This window comes from Apiotrichum porosum (genome assembly GCF_003942205.1).
Source record: "Apiotrichum porosum strain DSM 27194 chromosome Unknown scaffold_9, whole genome shotgun sequence".
In the NCBI taxonomy this organism is placed as follows: Eukaryota; Fungi; Basidiomycota; class Tremellomycetes; order Trichosporonales; family Trichosporonaceae; genus Apiotrichum; species Apiotrichum porosum.
The window spans coordinates 73980-89875 of NW_021167116.1; the positions used below are offsets into that span (position 1 = coordinate 73980).

The 15896-nt window shown below is 58.8% G+C and overlaps 7 protein-coding genes and 1 non-coding gene across 8 annotated transcripts; 3 read left to right on the plus strand and 5 right to left on the minus strand.

Annotated features, from left to right (window-relative positions):
* Window positions 1-1060: 1060 nt before the first annotated feature.
* On the plus strand, window positions 1061-4207 carry EHS24_009266 (uncharacterized protein; the record flags this gene model as incomplete). Its single annotated transcript, XM_028624556.1, has 5 exons — window positions 1061-1770; window positions 1908-3347; window positions 3389-3804; window positions 3857-3982; window positions 4041-4207. The coding sequence occupies 5 exons, from the start codon at window positions 1061-1063 to the stop codon at window positions 4205-4207; spliced, it is 2859 nt and encodes a 952-aa protein (XP_028474724.1).
* Window positions 4208-4369: 162 nt separating this feature from the next.
* On the minus strand, window positions 4370-5082 carry EHS24_009267 (uncharacterized protein; the record flags this gene model as incomplete). The annotated part of the gene is made up of 4 exons (XM_028624557.1): window positions 4370-4459; window positions 4512-4650; window positions 4926-5010; window positions 5055-5082. The coding sequence occupies 4 exons, from the start codon at window positions 5080-5082 to the stop codon at window positions 4370-4372; spliced, it is 342 nt and encodes a 113-aa protein (XP_028474725.1).
* Window positions 5083-6071: 989 nt separating this feature from the next.
* EHS24_009268 (uncharacterized protein) lies at window positions 6072-7354 on the minus strand (the record flags this gene model as incomplete). The annotated part of the gene is made up of 8 exons (XM_028624558.1): window positions 6072-6209; window positions 6248-6349; window positions 6389-6460; window positions 6497-6649; window positions 6695-6820; window positions 6860-6913; window positions 6956-7180; window positions 7226-7354. The coding sequence occupies 8 exons, from the start codon at window positions 7352-7354 to the stop codon at window positions 6072-6074; spliced, it is 999 nt and encodes a 332-aa protein (XP_028474726.1).
* A 702-nt stretch (window positions 7355-8056) lies between these two features.
* On the plus strand, window positions 8057-8144 carry EHS24_009269. Its single transcript has one exon. It is a non-coding gene; the product is annotated as a tRNA-Lys (tRNA).
* Window positions 8145-8821: 677 nt separating this feature from the next.
* Window positions 8822-9978, plus strand: EHS24_009270 (uncharacterized protein; the record flags this gene model as incomplete). The annotated part of the gene is made up of 4 exons (XM_028624559.1): window positions 8822-9098; window positions 9144-9449; window positions 9494-9563; window positions 9612-9978. 4 exons carry the CDS (start codon window positions 8822-8824, stop codon window positions 9976-9978), a joined length of 1020 nt encoding a protein of 339 aa, XP_028474727.1.
* A 142-nt stretch (window positions 9979-10120) lies between these two features.
* Window positions 10121-11891, minus strand: EHS24_009271 (uncharacterized protein; the record flags this gene model as incomplete). Its single annotated transcript, XM_028624560.1, has 4 exons — window positions 10121-10793; window positions 10844-11599; window positions 11656-11753; window positions 11802-11891. The coding sequence occupies 4 exons, from the start codon at window positions 11889-11891 to the stop codon at window positions 10121-10123; spliced, it is 1617 nt and encodes a 538-aa protein (XP_028474728.1).
* Window positions 11892-12448: 557 nt separating this feature from the next.
* Window positions 12449-13522, minus strand: EHS24_009272 (uncharacterized protein; the record flags this gene model as incomplete). Its single annotated transcript, XM_028624561.1, has 1 exon — window positions 12449-13522. One exon carries the CDS (start codon window positions 13520-13522, stop codon window positions 12449-12451), a length of 1074 nt encoding a protein of 357 aa, XP_028474729.1.
* Window positions 13523-13916: 394 nt separating this feature from the next.
* EHS24_009273 (uncharacterized protein) lies at window positions 13917-15420 on the minus strand (the record flags this gene model as incomplete). The annotated part of the gene is made up of 5 exons (XM_028624562.1): window positions 13917-14052; window positions 14117-14205; window positions 14257-14473; window positions 14519-14929; window positions 14981-15420. The coding sequence occupies 5 exons, from the start codon at window positions 15418-15420 to the stop codon at window positions 13917-13919; spliced, it is 1293 nt and encodes a 430-aa protein (XP_028474730.1).
* Window positions 15421-15896: the final 476 nt, after the last annotated feature.

The window sequence follows — 15896 nt, forward strand, 5'->3', positions numbered from 1 at the left end:
CTTTCCGTCCGTCCCCGTCTGCCGTCGTCGTCCTCGTCGTCCTCGTCGTCTGCTGCTGCTGCTTGCCGCCGCCGCCGCCGCCGCCAACACACCACAGCAGTCACCAACCACCACCACACTCACGGCCCTCTGCTATCTATATCCCCATCCATCCATCCACCCGTCTCATCCCCCCCCTTCTTACACATCCCATCCACCCCCCCTTCTCCCTCCCCCCACCACACCCCCACCGCTCCCGCCTTCCCACGCCGTCGTCCATCCACTCGATCCACTCGTGGCCAGGACGCGTGGTTGGCTCTCAACACCAACCAACCACACGCACACCGTCTCGCCTTCCCACACACATATCACCCTCCTCCCTCCGCTCAAAACACATACTCGTCATTGCTCCCCTCCCTCTGCCCCCATCCACACCACACGTGCTCGCTGTCGGCCGCACCGGTAACCCACCCATCCTCCCTCTAGTGGAAACAGCCTGTCTCCCCCCATCGGACTCTCGGCCTCACAGTCGCCTCCTCCTCACACACATCCCTTCTTTGCACCAAGTGGAGGCCGTGTCCTGTCCGAACCGTGACCGCCGCCACCCCTTAATCCCTGGCTTCCCTCTCCCTCTCCCCCTCAACTCACCGTACCGCTTCTCCGCTTCTCCCCCTTTGTCCCCCCCTCCCCCTCGGCTTTCTGGTACCAGGCCGCAGCCGGCCTCCCCCACACCACCCATCCACCAGCGAGGACGCACACGGACGTACAGAGGCCACCTCTCTCTTTTCCTCAAGAGACTCAGTGAGTAGCAGCGCAGTGAGGGGCGCTTGTGGGCGCGCCCGCATGCGTGGGGGAGGGCGGCGACGGTGGCGCTCCGAGCGCGTACAAGACATCCGATTAGACACCCCGCGCGCTACTCCGGGGGAGGCGATGCAAGCCCACGCCGTGAGCTTTTGCGCTGACCATCCCCAGCTCGTCGCCGTCTGTCGCATCCACGCGAGTCTTTTGCCTATACCCACCTTTTCCCCACCTCCCCCTTTACCAAAACACCAGATCTCCCACACTTTGGGCTACAACAACCATGTCGTCGCCGTCCTTTGACGGCTTCTTTAGCACCCAGCAGCGCCCGTCCGCGCAACAAGACTCGCTAGAGTACCCGCAGTCCACCACGTACACGTCATCTGAACAGTTTGGCGCCATCTATGCCCAGCAGTTGGGCGAGGAACCTCTGCAGTTTGTCGACGAGCCTCACGCTCTGCATCGCCAGGTCTCCAGCGAGCATCTCCGCCAGCAGCTGCACGGCCCACGTGCAAACTCGCTCCGAAGCGACGTTGAGCGAAAAGACTCGGTCCCATTTGACCCCACTAGCAGCAGCACCCTTATCGCAACCGCATCCAACGCCCCACGACCGGGTTTCCTTGGCGGTGTGGTCGGCGGCCCTCAACAGCAACCACAGTCGCAACAGCAACAGCAGCAGCAGCAGCAGCAGCAGCAGCAGCATGCTCAGCAGTTCCAGCAGATGCAGGACCCCAGCTATGCTCAGTACTATGCCGCCAGCGGCCAGCAGCAACAAGCATTCGCCGCCGCGAGCCCCCAGCCGCCGCACCCAACAGAGTACTCCTCCAACGAGCAGTTTTACGACACATCACTCTCAAGCGCACCTCAGTCGGGTGACTGGAACAGCAACTTTCTTGGACAACAAGAGTCGGCGGCCGAGGACCACAGCTCGCGTCGGCAGAGTTGGAACGGCAGTGTGTTTGAAGACCAACAGTTTGAGGAACTGCAGAGAATGTACGTCCCTGGGCCCAGTGTAGTGTGGTTCACACCCCCAAACACAAGCGTGCACACCCCACACGCACACCACACACCAACACACACCCCACATACATCCTCACCGCAAATGATGGCATCGCTAACGGCTTGTCCAGTATCTCAAATGCGTCGTCTCACGCCGGTACGCCGGGAGAGGTCTCGCGGGTCGCTTCACCATTTATGGCGGCAGATGCCCCACCCGCAAACGCTTTCCCCAGTCACGTTCGTCACGACTCAATCTCCAGCATGGGCCGCTCTCCCAGTCCCTTTGCCACTCCCTCCATGGCGGCTCCTTCCCCGCCCATCTCACACCACCTTCATCGCGCCAGCTCGACGTCGCTGTCAGGATCGCCTTCGTTCTCAAAGCCCCAATCGCCACCAGCGTTGATCATCCCCAACACGTCCCCTTCCCCTTCCCTCCCTCCCATTGTCACGCAGGTGGTCACCCAGCCCTCTGGTGGCGCACCAGGCGGCGGAGGTGCGGGCGGCAACACTGGCGCAAATGGTGCCCATGGTGGAGGCCAGTTTGGTAACAGCCTCCTTCCCCCAACAAACCCGGCGCTCGAACACCTCACCGGCATGGCCGGTATCAGCCCCATCGCCCCCAACGCGGACGGCCCAATGATCTACATTCAGCCAAGTACGCCCATCTCGGGTCTCAAGGACAGTGGCGGTCTCTTTGACGAGGCTCTCCGCCGCGCCAGTGCTGCCCAAAGGCAGCAAAACAGTCAACAGCAGCAGCATCAGCAGCAGCAGCAGAACGGTATCCAGCAGTCCGTACCGCCTCAACCCCAGACCACACAGGACCCGTCTTCGTCGTTTGTTCAAGACTCGCAGCAGTGGGCGCAAAACCTCGACTTTAGCAACCTCGCTGTCAACCAAGGCCAGCGCCCTCGCGCCAACTCTGACTCGTATGCTCAGACGGGCAACAAGTTTGAGCGCCAGGCCGTCATGCAGCTCATGAACAGTGGCGTCATGCAGGGACACCAGTTCTCCATCGCCCAGGCCATGCAGCAACAGCAGCCGCAGCAGCAGCAACAGCAACAGCAGCAGGGGAGCAGCCAGGCAGCCCCCACCACCCAGGACCAGTGGATCAACGCCTGGCGCATGAACCAGGCTGTCGAGCAGCAGCAGATCATCGACCCGCGACAGCTGCCAGGAAGCGAGCAGCTTCTTCAGCAGCAGTTTGAGGTGATACAGGCTCAGCAGCGTGCCCAGCTCTCTCAGATCAACACCGATACGGGTGGCGTCTTCAAGTATGAGCCCCAGCCTCACTCCCCGACCACCATGGCGTTCCTCCAGCAGCTCGGCATGCAGCAGCACAGCAACAACATGGGTGGCCAGGCCGACATGAGCGGCCTCCTTCCCCCCGACGTTCAGCCTCGCCGCCGTTCCATTGCCGAGGGCCACCCGGCCGCTGGTGCGGGTACCCCAGGCTATGGCGTCGAGTTTATCGTGCCCGGTGGTCTGCGGGGACCTCTGCGCGGGGCCCACATGGGCCATCGCCGCGCAGGCAGCGAAGGCACCGGCTGGGGCGTGGGAGCAGGCGGATCTACGTGAGTGTATGTTGTCCGTGTCCACTATACTGACTCGGCAGTGCCGACTTTGTCCACGCAATGACCAACCCTGACGACGGCACATTGTTGCCTCCCTCCATGCGTGGCCGCTCACACTCGCGTCATTCGTCCGTCTCGTCGGTCCGTTCCGCATCGCCCGCGCTGTCCGTCTCGTCGCAAGGCTCCTCTTATTCCCACCACTCGCACATGGACATGCCCGACGGCATGCAAGTTTCCGACCTCTATAGTCAAGAGCAGCGTCGCGTCGCCAAGATGAAGGTCACGTCCGTGGCCACCGAGGTCGCCAGCCAGAGCAGGCGTACCAACAGCGGTATTTTCCAGTGTCCCATTCCCGGCTGTGGGTCCACGTTCACTCGCCACTTCAACCTCAAGGGGCACTTGCGATCGCACAATGATGAGCGGCCGTACAAGTGCCTGTATGACGGATGCCCAAAAGGTAAGTTGCCGCCGCAATGTTTGTCGTTGTTCAGTTTGCTGACATGTACCAGCGGTGGTCGGTTTCGCACGACAGCATGATTGCAAGCGTCATATGCTTTTGCACGAAGGTCTGCGGCCATTCGAGTGCGAGGGCTGTGGAAAGAAGTTTGCCCGCTTGGATGCGCTTACGCGGCACCGTGAGTGAAAAAGATAACCCCACCCACCTGTTCTGTTGTTTACTAACTGTTCTTGCAGACAAGTCCGAGCAGGGTCAAGAGTGTGCAATCTCGCACCCGCTGCCGACCAACCCGGACGGCAGCCCAATGTCCGAATCGCAGTACAAGGCGTACCGCATGCAGCAACTCAAGGACAAGGGCATCATCAGGAAACTGGACCCGGACGAGGAAGCGAACTTTGTGTAGCCCCAGTAAAGGCAGACCGGACAGTCATGACAACATTGTATGCGTATGTAGATGGTAGGCAGTGGGCGTGTAGATGCAAGCTAGTTGATTCAATAATGCGGGGCGTCTCAAAGTGGTGTGCTAATTTATTATGTTTTCATCTGACACGAGCGACCAAACAATCTAGCTACCACGGTAAGTAGAGTACGAGAACGGGCTGAGGAGCAAGGGGATGTGGTAGTGCTGCGACGGGTCCGAGTAGTTGAACGTGATCTAAAGCGCCATGTCAGCCGCTGTACGAGCACGTTGTGTTTTCGCTCTTTACCTCGACAAAGGGGTAGAACGTGTCCACCTTGGCGGCGGCAAAGTACTCGCCAACCTTAAAGGTCATCTTGTACGCTCCCGGGTCGAGATGGAAGCCGTGGGGCAAGAGAGTGGTACAGCGGCCATCGGCATCGGTGACACTGAGTGGTCAGCAAAAAGTGACCGACTTGGGGGTCCGTGGGGACCAAGAACAGTGCCTCCCCTCCGCGGGCGCTGACGGGCCCACGGCCAACCGAACGAGAGCACTGCTATCGCCGTTGCCCAGATCTGTCTGTCGTCCAGAAACTCTTGCTCCGACGGACGACCAGTCTGCACCCAGATCTCGTAGCGTTCCAGGTTCCAGATCCGACAGGACCAGGACCAGGACCAGGACCTCGAAGGACGGCCCAAGGGGAAAAAGGTCGCGCACACTCACCCAGTAGCGATGGGTACCTCGTTATCGGGACGGTGCAGCTCGACCAGGACGCCCGCGGCCGGCTTTCCGCGGGACGCGTCGAGCACTGCCTGTCAGTGTCCTCTGTACACTGGAACCAAAAGGGCGTACCATGGCATGTAATGGGTGACTTGGACATTGTGTGTGATGGTGTGGAGAGAGAATGCGAGCGCGGTTCAAGTTAGCGACGGGGTGGTGGTGGGAGGAACTGGGTGGAGGTGGATTCCGCCCGTGTCGTCACTGCGCGATCGCCGATCCGGTCGGGATGAAGGGCCGTCGTGGTTGGACGATAACAGCCGATGCCGGCGGGGGGCTGTGGCACTCGTCCAATGTCCCACAGCGTGGTGTTGCTCCGGAACGCACTCGGCGTATCGAGGGCGAGGAGCAGTCACGGTGTCCAGGACAGCGGTGCGCTCAGCAAGGAGGGCTCTGAGAGTCGATATCTCGTCGATAAGCGTCTGCATCTCGTATAGGTCGGACTTGGGGGGGTCAGCGTCGTGTCGTCATTGTCTCAGCCAGAGAATGATGACCAGCTTTTGTCGGGAAAGAACAATGGACCTCCTGGGGAAACTCACGCCAAATACACCATCATTACTACTGCTGGGCTGGACGATCGCGCGGTATCCCATAACAAACCCTGTCGACAGGGAGATTCCAGCCAGTGCCGTTGCCAGAGGCCAGAGGTTGACGCCCATTCTGCCAGACAGGTGTATGACTGCCAAAGCGAGCAGTATGAGCCCTGAAAGGCTGAGGCCTCTTCTGCAAGACATGTAGATGGCTACAACCGCGAGTTGGACCTGCCAACCAGGCGCCATTCTGCCGCAAAGCGCCACACGACGCGTGTGGTTTGAGTTGGACAAAGGAAAAGTGTGGTAGAACGCCAGTATGAAGCGAGAGGTTTAGCTGGCGAAAGGTAAAGAAATATGCGGACAATGGCAGCAGGGGAATGCATGAGAGAAGATGTCAGTGACGACACACATTTGTGTCAGCCATGACTCAACAAGCCCCGAAACCCGACGACGTCAGACAACGCTGGCAAGGTGGTGGGCGCCGGGTTTTGGCGCATGTCATCACTGGACGGGATCGATACAATGCATATGTCACAGGCATGCGGGAGCAGACCACCGTTCACATACCACGAGCGGTCAGATAGTCTACAGCTTCCGTGACACCGTGGTTGACGAGAATGTTTCCAGCCTCCTGCCGCATCGGCTCGCGGGGATCGTCATGAAGCAAGAATGCCCACTGGGTCGCGTTCTCCAGATGCTGGTATCAGAGACACGTCCACTCAAATGACAACCCACCTGTTCAAAACCATGTTTGGCCTCGGCTTCGGCCTTTGGCGACTCGAAATCGGTCGTGTCGAGCTTGTCCATAAGTTGGTATGCTTCTTCCAGCTCGGCAGCCTGTTTCATGTCAGTACTCGTGATATACCCTGTTCTCACCGCCATGTCCTGGAGAGACTTTGGACCCGATTGCTCCCACTGGTGCAAAAGACGTGCGAGATCCTGCTCATTCTGGCGTCAGCTTTGCCCAAACACTGGTCCGCTTACATTCTCAAGTGCCTCGTAGTCGGCGAGCACTTCATCGGGATTCATTTGGTCTGTCGAGCCGCTTGTGAAGGCAGCAAACAGCTGGTTCTTTTGCAAAGTCGCGGTCGAATGGGCATGGTGCAGTTCTTTTGAGAGGATCTCTTGCCGACGATACTTGGAAAGTAAGCTACATATCAGTCAAGTCACGGCGATACTCACATTATCAAATGCCACCATTGCCTCGTACCTCTCCCGAAAGGCTGTGACTACAGGCGTCTCCTGCAGGGCGACCTCGGCAGCTCGGAGCCGGTCCGTGAGCTCGTCCAGTTCCTCCGTCTGAGGAAGCTGTGGGGTTAGTTGTCTCGTGTCTAGAGATGGACGTACCGAATACAAGGTGGCAGCATAGTCTCCTTGAGCAGTCCCATTGACCCGAGTTGTCTGCAGCGGTCAGTGCTGGTGTGCCGTCGCCACAGTACGCACAGTCAAGTCACAATCAAGGCCACCAGGCGAGCCATCGAAGTGGGGGACGACACAACAAACCAGGTAGCACAAGGTACCCTGCACAGCGATGACGTTAAGAATGTGCTTGATGGGCTCTGCGAGGATCTCGGGGTCGATGCAGTTGACTACGACGAAGAGCACCGCAAAAGCGAACAGCAAGTTGTTGAGCCACATTCTGCGAACCAGTATGATTTCAGTGGCGGGCTATTAGGGAGGTGAGTAATGGATACAATGGCAAAGTGGACTCACCAAGAACGGCCTGAGCTGTGTCGTGGGTCCGACAGTGGGTAAAGAAGGATGGGGAATGGTTGGAGGAGCAATGCAAAGAGTGGATGCTGAAGCCCATGGACGGCGGTGAGAAACACACAGTGACGCCATACTCTTTGTGTGCGTCATGACCGTATATCCGAACCGAGGCCACTGCCATGAGAATGGCTGTCATAGTCCCTGCCATAATGGAGGGCGATACCGGATGGTCTCGGCACGACAACGCCAGGGGGACGGGGTAGTGACGGTGATGGTCTCGGATCTCGGAGCTGTTGCCGCTGGCAGTCAGTCTGTTGCCTACTCCATCGACTTGCACCGAGGAATAGAGGCCCTCGTGTGCTGTACCTATCGCCGCACACATAAAACAAAAGCCGTTATCTCTGTAGCCCTGGCTAAGACACGCTCCTTGGCGAAGGACGCGATTCGGGGCAAGACACATGACAGTCACAGGTCATCAAAAGCCACGAGGCCCCCGACTGCCGCGAGAATATTACCCATAGCTCACTAACCGTTACAGATAGAGATCCAAGACTTGGTGGGCACACAGAAGCGTTGTCCGAAGTAATTGTCCTCTATTTTGGATAATTACAGAGCATCAATATGCCGTTGAATGGCCGTGACGTGCAGCCCAATATCCATCTCCCCTTTTGTCACTTTTCGAAACTCTTGGTGGGGGTGTTACCCCCCGACTTCCGTTATCTTCATCCCATTGACACATCGAGCTTGTGCAAGGCAGGGGGGTGCCAGCTTCTAAACGTTTGAACGAAAGGCTCGGAAACGCTGTGTTCCTCCTCGCACTGACCTTTTCGACAAGCCCGGTTATATCAGTCGGTAGATAGTTTGACTCTTACTCCACTGTTAAGATATCAAAATGTCATGGGTTCGAGCCCCATACTGGGCTTCAGACAGCTGGAGCAGTAGCTTGAGCTTCTCTTTTGCCTTTTGAGTGTTGACAGGCGTCCATGGTGGAAGAGGAAGAGGTGGGGAGGAAGGACAAGAGAGGAACCACGATCCACAGCGGTTGCTCGGCAAAGATTGTTCTGCTGACAAACGTGATTGTGACTATGCTGTGTTTATAGTCTGAACACTATGGAATTGGCAGTCTGTTCCGCATGGCAGTGCGCCTGCTCGTACCCCCCACAGACCCCGCTCATGCTGCACGTCGATGTCGCATGTCACCTTCAGACCAAAAGGCATGTGCTGGAATCATAAGCGCGCGCTTGCTTTTGCTGTTACGGACATGGCCGAAGCGCCCGTACGCGCCTACCATTTCTGGACTGCCCGCGGTCGTTTGCCTATCGGTACATGCACTCCAAAGACTGTGGAAGATGCATCGATGCACGGGAGGCCTAAGCACCTAGATCGGCTGGCAGTAGAACAGTGAAACCAGCTTGGCGACGGCCAGAATGACTGACTCGAAAAACGATGTGACCGCTGGTCGCGCGGCTGGCCGGCGGTGTGATGTGTGAAGCGCGCCGTCTCGCTTATCGTCAACAACCAGATCCCGTATTAAACAACGCGGTGGGCAACTCTACCGCTCCACCTCGTTCACGCATCGCTTCATTCACGACTACCACAATGTCCCCCTCATCTGCTGCCCCAGACACCCTTCCCATCATCACCATTGCCCCCTACCTGCCCACCTTGGCGGCAAACCACTCGGACACTGACCGCGCTGCTACGGCCAAGGCTCTCCACGAAGCATGTCGCGACATTGGCTTCCTGTACCTCAATGTCGACGGGTTCGTCTCACCCGATGAGATGCAGAACGCACTTGACCTTGCCCGCGAGTTCTTCCATCGCCCCCAGGAGGAAAAGGACGATATCCTGCTCACCAAGGCCGACGGCGCGCGCGGTGAGTTGGCGTGCTGGGTGAACTACCACCCGCTAACATCCACAGGCTATCAGCGACTCCGCCAGAACGTGACTATGGGCAAGGCCGACCACCATGAAGGTCTCGACATGTATGCTCCAAGCCCATTCCCAGACACGCCCGAGAACGCCAAGCGTCACCTTGGCGGCGCGAACCAGTACCCGGTCAACCCTCCAGCGCTCAAGCCCCTGCTCGAGGACTGGATCGTCAAGATGAAGACCCTCGGCAAAGCTGTGATGCACGGAATGTGCGACGGTCTGGGGATGGACGAAAAGGAGTGGCAGGACATGTGGGCAATCAACAACGACTCGTTCTGGAGCATGCGTCTTATCGGTGAGCTGCAGCTTGGTTCGTAGCCCATGCACTAACTCGTCCAGGCTACCCTGCTCTTCCCGACGGCCAGGACGGAATCTCTTGCGGCGAGCACAAGGACTATGGGTGTCTGACGTGAGTGGAAAGGATCGGATCGGATGACTGCTGTACTGACACGCTCAGTTTCCTTCACGCCGACGACTGCCCCGGCGCGCTCCAGGTTCTCTCCAAGTCTGGGGCATGGCTCAATGCCGACATGGTGCGCGGGTGCTTTGTGGTCAACATTGGCGCCATGTGGGAGCGCTGGACTGGCGGCCTGTACCCTGCCACTCTTCACCGTGTGGTCCACCGCTCCCCCACGTACCGCGTCTCCATCCCATTCTTCTTTGAGCCCAACTTTGACGCCCCCATCGACCTCCTGCCTGCTGCCAAGCGCAAGACTGCTGCAGAGGGCCGCAAGATTGAGGAGCCCGAGGGCAAGCTGAAGTATGGCGACTACCTGCTGTCCAAGGTTACGAGCAACTTCAAGTACGATGATGACGAGGCATAAGTGGCCGGGGGGACGAGCGCACATGACCAGTTGTAGATATAAATTGATTGAACATTCCCGTGATGCATATTTGACGTACTACTTTCCACAACTGCTCCAGACTCTGCTTGCCACTGATGTAACTGTTCACCACCCCCACTGCTTAAACTCCAACAGACATGCGACGGATGTCGTCGGCAATCTCGCGCTTCTCCCTGCGCATCTCCTCCGATTTCTTGATGCCAAAGCCGTCCGTGAAGAGGAGGCTGGTCTCGTCGATGGACAGGCCCTTGGTCTCGGGGTAGCAGAAGAGGACGAAGAAGAAGCCGAGGACAACAAAGCCCAGGTACAGCCCGTACGTGCCGCTCGCGCCGAGGGTGTCGAGCTCGGAGAGGAACGAGACCGAGACGACGAGGTTGGCCAGCCAGCACGCAGTGGTGGCGATAGCTGAGCCAGCTGCACGGATCTCAAGGGCCAGGAACTCGGACTGGTACCACACAATGTGCGAGTACGTCAGGCCAAAGCACATGACAAAGAGAATGATGGCGCCGAGAACGGATCCGGTGAGTGCTTTGGGGTACTCGTATCCCTCTACGAGCGCGCCGTTTGTCGACTTTGTGAGGAAATGGAACGAAATGAGGGCCCACACGAGACCAACTGCTTGGCCCGGAATAAAAGTGAGGAGCAGGCGACGACGTCCGAATTTGTCGACAATCGACATTCCGATCAAGAGGAAGAGCGCGTTTCCTCCAGATGGGATGAGACCGGCAGCGGCGCTGTTCTTGAGACCCAAAAGGCCAAAGATCGTGCCGCTGTAGTAAAGGAGGGTGTTGTAACTGTGGACGGTTAGTGATCTATTGCTTTTAAAGTGTTGTACCGTACGTACCCAGTGAGCTGTCCGAACGCTTGCACGCCAGACACTGCGATGATGGCGCGGCGGTAGGCCTTGTTGGTCCAGTACATTTTGACGCGCTGGGTAAAAGTGAAGTCGCGCTGGAGCTCTGTTGTGGCGGCAACGTACTGCTCGACGATCTGGAGCTTGAACGCAATGACCTCCTCTGAGGCGCCGCGGTAGATGACACGGAGGGTCTCTCTGGCTTTGTCCGACTGGCCGCGGAGCACAAGCACCCTGGGCGACTCTGGAAGCCAGTGCATGAGGCCGAGCTGGATGAGGGAAGGGAGCACACCGAGCGCGAACAGTGTACGCCAGGCAATGTGGGGCGGGACGTATGCCTGGAAAATGGCACCAAAGGCGTTGGCGATGGTCTGGCCGAATGGAATGAAGAAGGCGTTGGTTCCAATGCAGCGTCCACGCACAGCTGTAGGAGCGAGCTCTGCAATGTAGAGGGGGGCAATGACAGCAGCGCCACCGACACCGACACCCAGAACAAGGCGCCCGACGACCATTTGGGCCACAGAGTAGGAGCATGCGATGATGATGGCGCCAATGGTGAAGAAAATGTCGGCGATTGCCATGGCCCACTTGCGACCGAGCCGGTCTGCCGAGCCACCGAGGATAAGTGCGCCGAAAATGGCTCCAATAGTCGTGCCAGCAGTGATAATCTCCTGCTCCGAGGCAGAGAGTGCGTGGCCCAGGTCCTCGTGAACCATGGGCAGCGCAGAGCCAATGACCGCCGTGTCGCTGTGTGTGCGTTAGACAATAGGGTTCAAAAGGTGGTAGGCCGTATAGGTGCTCACTAGCCGAACAAGAATCCTGCGACGGCAGCGATGGAGATGAGGAATACAAAGTAGCCCGTGACCTTGTCCTCGTTCTCAGCGCGAACAAGGTTTTCGTCCTGACTGGTTAGCAAGGAGGGACCTTTGAAGCTCTGTTGCCAACTCACAATGAGGTGGTGGTGTCCCACCGACTTGGTGGGCACTACCTCGACGTGCTGCGCATCGTACTTTGCGTCGACGTTGTCGATCTCGCCCATGGTCTGGAGTTGTGGAAGTAGGTGGTTGCGTGGGGTAGGGGTTGTGGCTTGCGGGGCCGTCTGGGGATGTGTGGGGGGTACCGCGTTCCCTTTTGTACTATCTAGGACGTCCATGTCACCGGCTATCAGCAGCGAGGACTGTGATGCACTCGACAAGGTGGCCAGGCAGGAGGACGGTCAAAATCGGGGATGCCATCTTGGCCAGTGGAGCCAAATGGGTGGTAGGAACGCCGATATCACGGACATACCCCACGCTTGATCCCCGGAGTATTGAGAAGGAACGTCCCGGATCGGCCGGTTCTAGAGGCAAGGGGGATGGAGGTAACCATGGGATATCGCCCTCTGCGCGATGGGAATCGCCGTGTTACGGCAAACGTTGTTCACTACCCTACTGGGGGATGGTGGACGGCACACTGCTGGGACTATTCTAAGCCCTACAGACGGCAATGCTCGCTTCGAGGAGCTGCACGCTCCGACGATCGGCGCGCGCACCTGGCAGCTGGGATCTGGCTACATGGCACATGTTTGCAACAGCGGATAACGAGGACTTTTTTGGGCTACAGTTGGGTGGCGGCCAGCTCTTTGAGGAGCGTCTCTACCAGCTGGGCTGCCGGCATGGGACGCGAAAGTGGGGCTCCTTGGCCGGCCCAGTAAGCTCCGTAGCTGTGGTTGCCTTTGGACTTTGCCAGTGCGGTGAGCTGCTTGCCAATGTCGTATGCGTTGGGATACGATGCCACGGGCAGGGCTCCGGCAGCGGCGATCGCAGTCCAGCTGGTCGCCAAGCTGCGTGCTCGGCGACCCGAGACGACGTTCACAAGCCTCGTGTGCTCGGCAGCCGGTCCGGCGAGAGCAGCACGGTAGCCCTCGTCTGCGTCGGATTCGTCACACCCGATGAAAGCCGTACCGAGCTGAGCAGCTGCGGCACCAAGGTCGAGGACGCCGCGGATCCCAGCGCCGTCCATGATACCGCCCGCGGCGATGACGGGAATGTTGCAGTTCTTGACCAAAAGGCGCACAAGAGTGTACATGCCCAGCTGGTCGTCGGGTGCGTTGTCGTCAAAGGCGCCTCGGTGCCCACCGGCCTCGATGCCTTGGGCAACAATGGCGTCCACGCCGGCGGCCTCGACTGCCCGGGCCTCTGCAAGGCTCGTTGCTGTAGCGAACAGTGTCGCACCGTAGCCTTTGAGAGCAGCAATAGTGGACGCAGGCGGAAGGCCAAAGTGGAAGCTGACGATCGGAGGCTTCTCCTCGAGGAGGACGTCGAGCGTTGCCTTGTCCGACGCAAACGACTGGTACACAGTCTTTAGCGCCGTAGGCGGCGCGCCGCCGAGTCGCTCAAACTCGGGGCGGAGGAACTCGATCCAACGTGCGTCGCGCGCAGCGTCAGGGGCCGGGTCTTCATGCACAAAGACGTTTACGTTGTACGGCTTGTCGGTGAGGGCCTTGACGCTCTGGATCATCTTGCGAGTCTTTGCTGCGTCTGCTGCTCCGATGCCGATTGAGCCGAGGGCGCCAGCGTTGGATACGGCGGCGGCCATGGCAGGCGTAGAGGTGCCGGCCATGGGTGCCTGTATGAGTGGATGGGCAACGCCGATGCGCTGCAGGAAGGCTACGGCTTTGGCGGAGGACATGGTGATGGGAGATGGGTGGGCAGTTTGGTTGTGTTGGAGAATGAAACAGCAGGTGAAAGCCGGTATCGGGCGAATCTGGCAATGACGACAGCGGCGTGTGGTGGTGGTGGTGCGGCTGGTGGCGAGAAACGAATGCAAAGCTTCTGTGTTGGGCTGCTCTTAACGCATGGGGAGACAGCACGATGGATATGATACACTGCTGAACACTAGTTGAGAAGGGATACCGATGTTGCTTTCTCACCATCGCTCGTCTCGACTCGGCCGGCCGGGTGCACTCGGCTATCCAGTCGCCAACAGAATCTCCGACCACGGAATGACGACAAACGCTGAGTAAGTAAATGGCCCATCGTTGCTGGGGGGGTATAACAGCAGTGCATCGTCCATTCACAACAATCTACAGCTTGGCAGCACGGAAGCGGTGCGGAGACAGGCCAGAGATGTCGGCGCTGAGCTTGACGTCGTCGCGTGTCAAGTCGGTCGCGATGAGCTCCGCCATGACGACACCAGAGCCTGGGGCCAGCGTGATGCCCCTGTGCGCAGACATGTCAGCTGTTGTCACAGACACGCGTTTTATCAGCAGCAGCATGCACGCACCATGGTCCATGCCCAGCACAGACAAACACATCCCGCTGCCATTCGCCAATAAGCGGCATGGTGTCGGCGGTGACAGGGCGGTAGCAGAGCTTTGGGCGTCAGAGATCAAGACGATTCACCACCGAAGCCGGTCAGCTTACATCTGCCTTGACGAGCTCGGCGCCATTGTTAACATCGAGTGCTGGGGACACGGCAGCGCTGGAACGCAGCATGCGCTGGACAAGGTCCTGGTCCACGAGCCTGTGCACATAGCGACCAGTGAGCGGGAGACGGTTCTCGCGCCCATCAATGGTCGCGTCGCCGATGAGATTCGGCACATTGTTCTCGCCGGCGGCGTAAACTGTACCATCCGGGCGACTGTTCAATGGTCATCAGCTTTTGGGTCGAGAAGCGGCGACTCACGGGAAGAACTCGATAGTCTGCGTCCACCCTTGCTGCCTCTCTGCCGCAGAAAGGTCGTTTGACTGCCCGCCGGCCGTCACCGTCGCCGCCAGGTCGTCGGACGACCCGCTGCCGCCCACACCGGCCATCACCGCCTCTGCAGGCACACTGTCATAACCGGCCGGGAGGGTCCCAGGCTTGAGCACAATGTGGTGACCCGGAAGACTGCCGACGGGCACGCGTGGGATGTTGAGCAGTGTACACAAGTCTGCACTCCATGGCCCAGCAGCGATCAGCAGCTTGTCATAGGCCACGTCGCCCTCGGTGGTCTCAATGACCTTGCCACGACGACGGAGTGGCTGAGCAATGATGGTGCGCACACCGAGGCGTGTCACCTCGGCATGAAGAGTGGAGCAGAACTGGGCGGGGTCACTGTTGTTAAGCTGTGTGCCCCCAGCCCCACCTGCGTCGTTCGGTACTCACAGTTGGGCGGCCAGGCCTGACGTGTCGAGGTTGACATGGTCTCCACGGTACCATGGCTGCCGCGCTTCGCCCTTCTGAGCCAGAGGAAGCGTTCCGGTCGGCAGCTGGCGGTATGAGCTCATGGCATCCTGTCCGGCCCCCACGCGCAAGCCGGTGACAGAACAGTGGCGGTATCCGTACGTGTTCGGGCCATCGAGCTGGCGTGCAAGCTGTTCAAAACACTCCCAGCTGAGGCGTGCGAGATCCTGGTTTGCCTCCTTGTGCCATGCAGGTCCTCCGCCAATGAAGCCAGCAGCACGAGAGGACGCACCGCACGCAACGCTCACGTTCTCGAGGAGTGTGACATGGGTGTTGGAAGGAAGAGCAGCTGGGTTGGCGGCCAGGTAGTAGGCGGTGCACAGGCCCACAATACCGCCGCCAACGATGACAATGTCAGGCATGGCTGAGAGAGGGAGTGGACAGTGAGTGTCGTTGAGTGAGGGAGAGAGAGGGTGATGTCTACAGGTATATGTATTGCTTGCTTGCTAGGCGCCCACCCAACGTTGGCTGCTATCTGGCCGATGATCACGGAGTCGCCGAGACGGCAATGTCCGGCATTGAACGACATGGCGGCAGTGGGCAGCAAGCTGCGCCAGCAACCAACTTTGGGTTCTTTTTTCCACGGGAAATGGTAACGCTGGTGGGGAGGGAAGTACTGTCAGGTGAGGGACCAAGCGATATGCATGTCCAAGGGGCCGTCGTGCATCGGTGTCGTGTTGGTTCGACGGGTCTCTCTCGTCATGTTGTGCATGTTGTGCCGCGTGTCGCAAGGATCGCCAATGACCGCCAATATACTTTGTATTTTTTCCGCGGCCTCCCCCATATAAGCGCTTCTGTGGGTCTGTGGCCTGCGATATGGCGACGAGGCTCTGCTCAT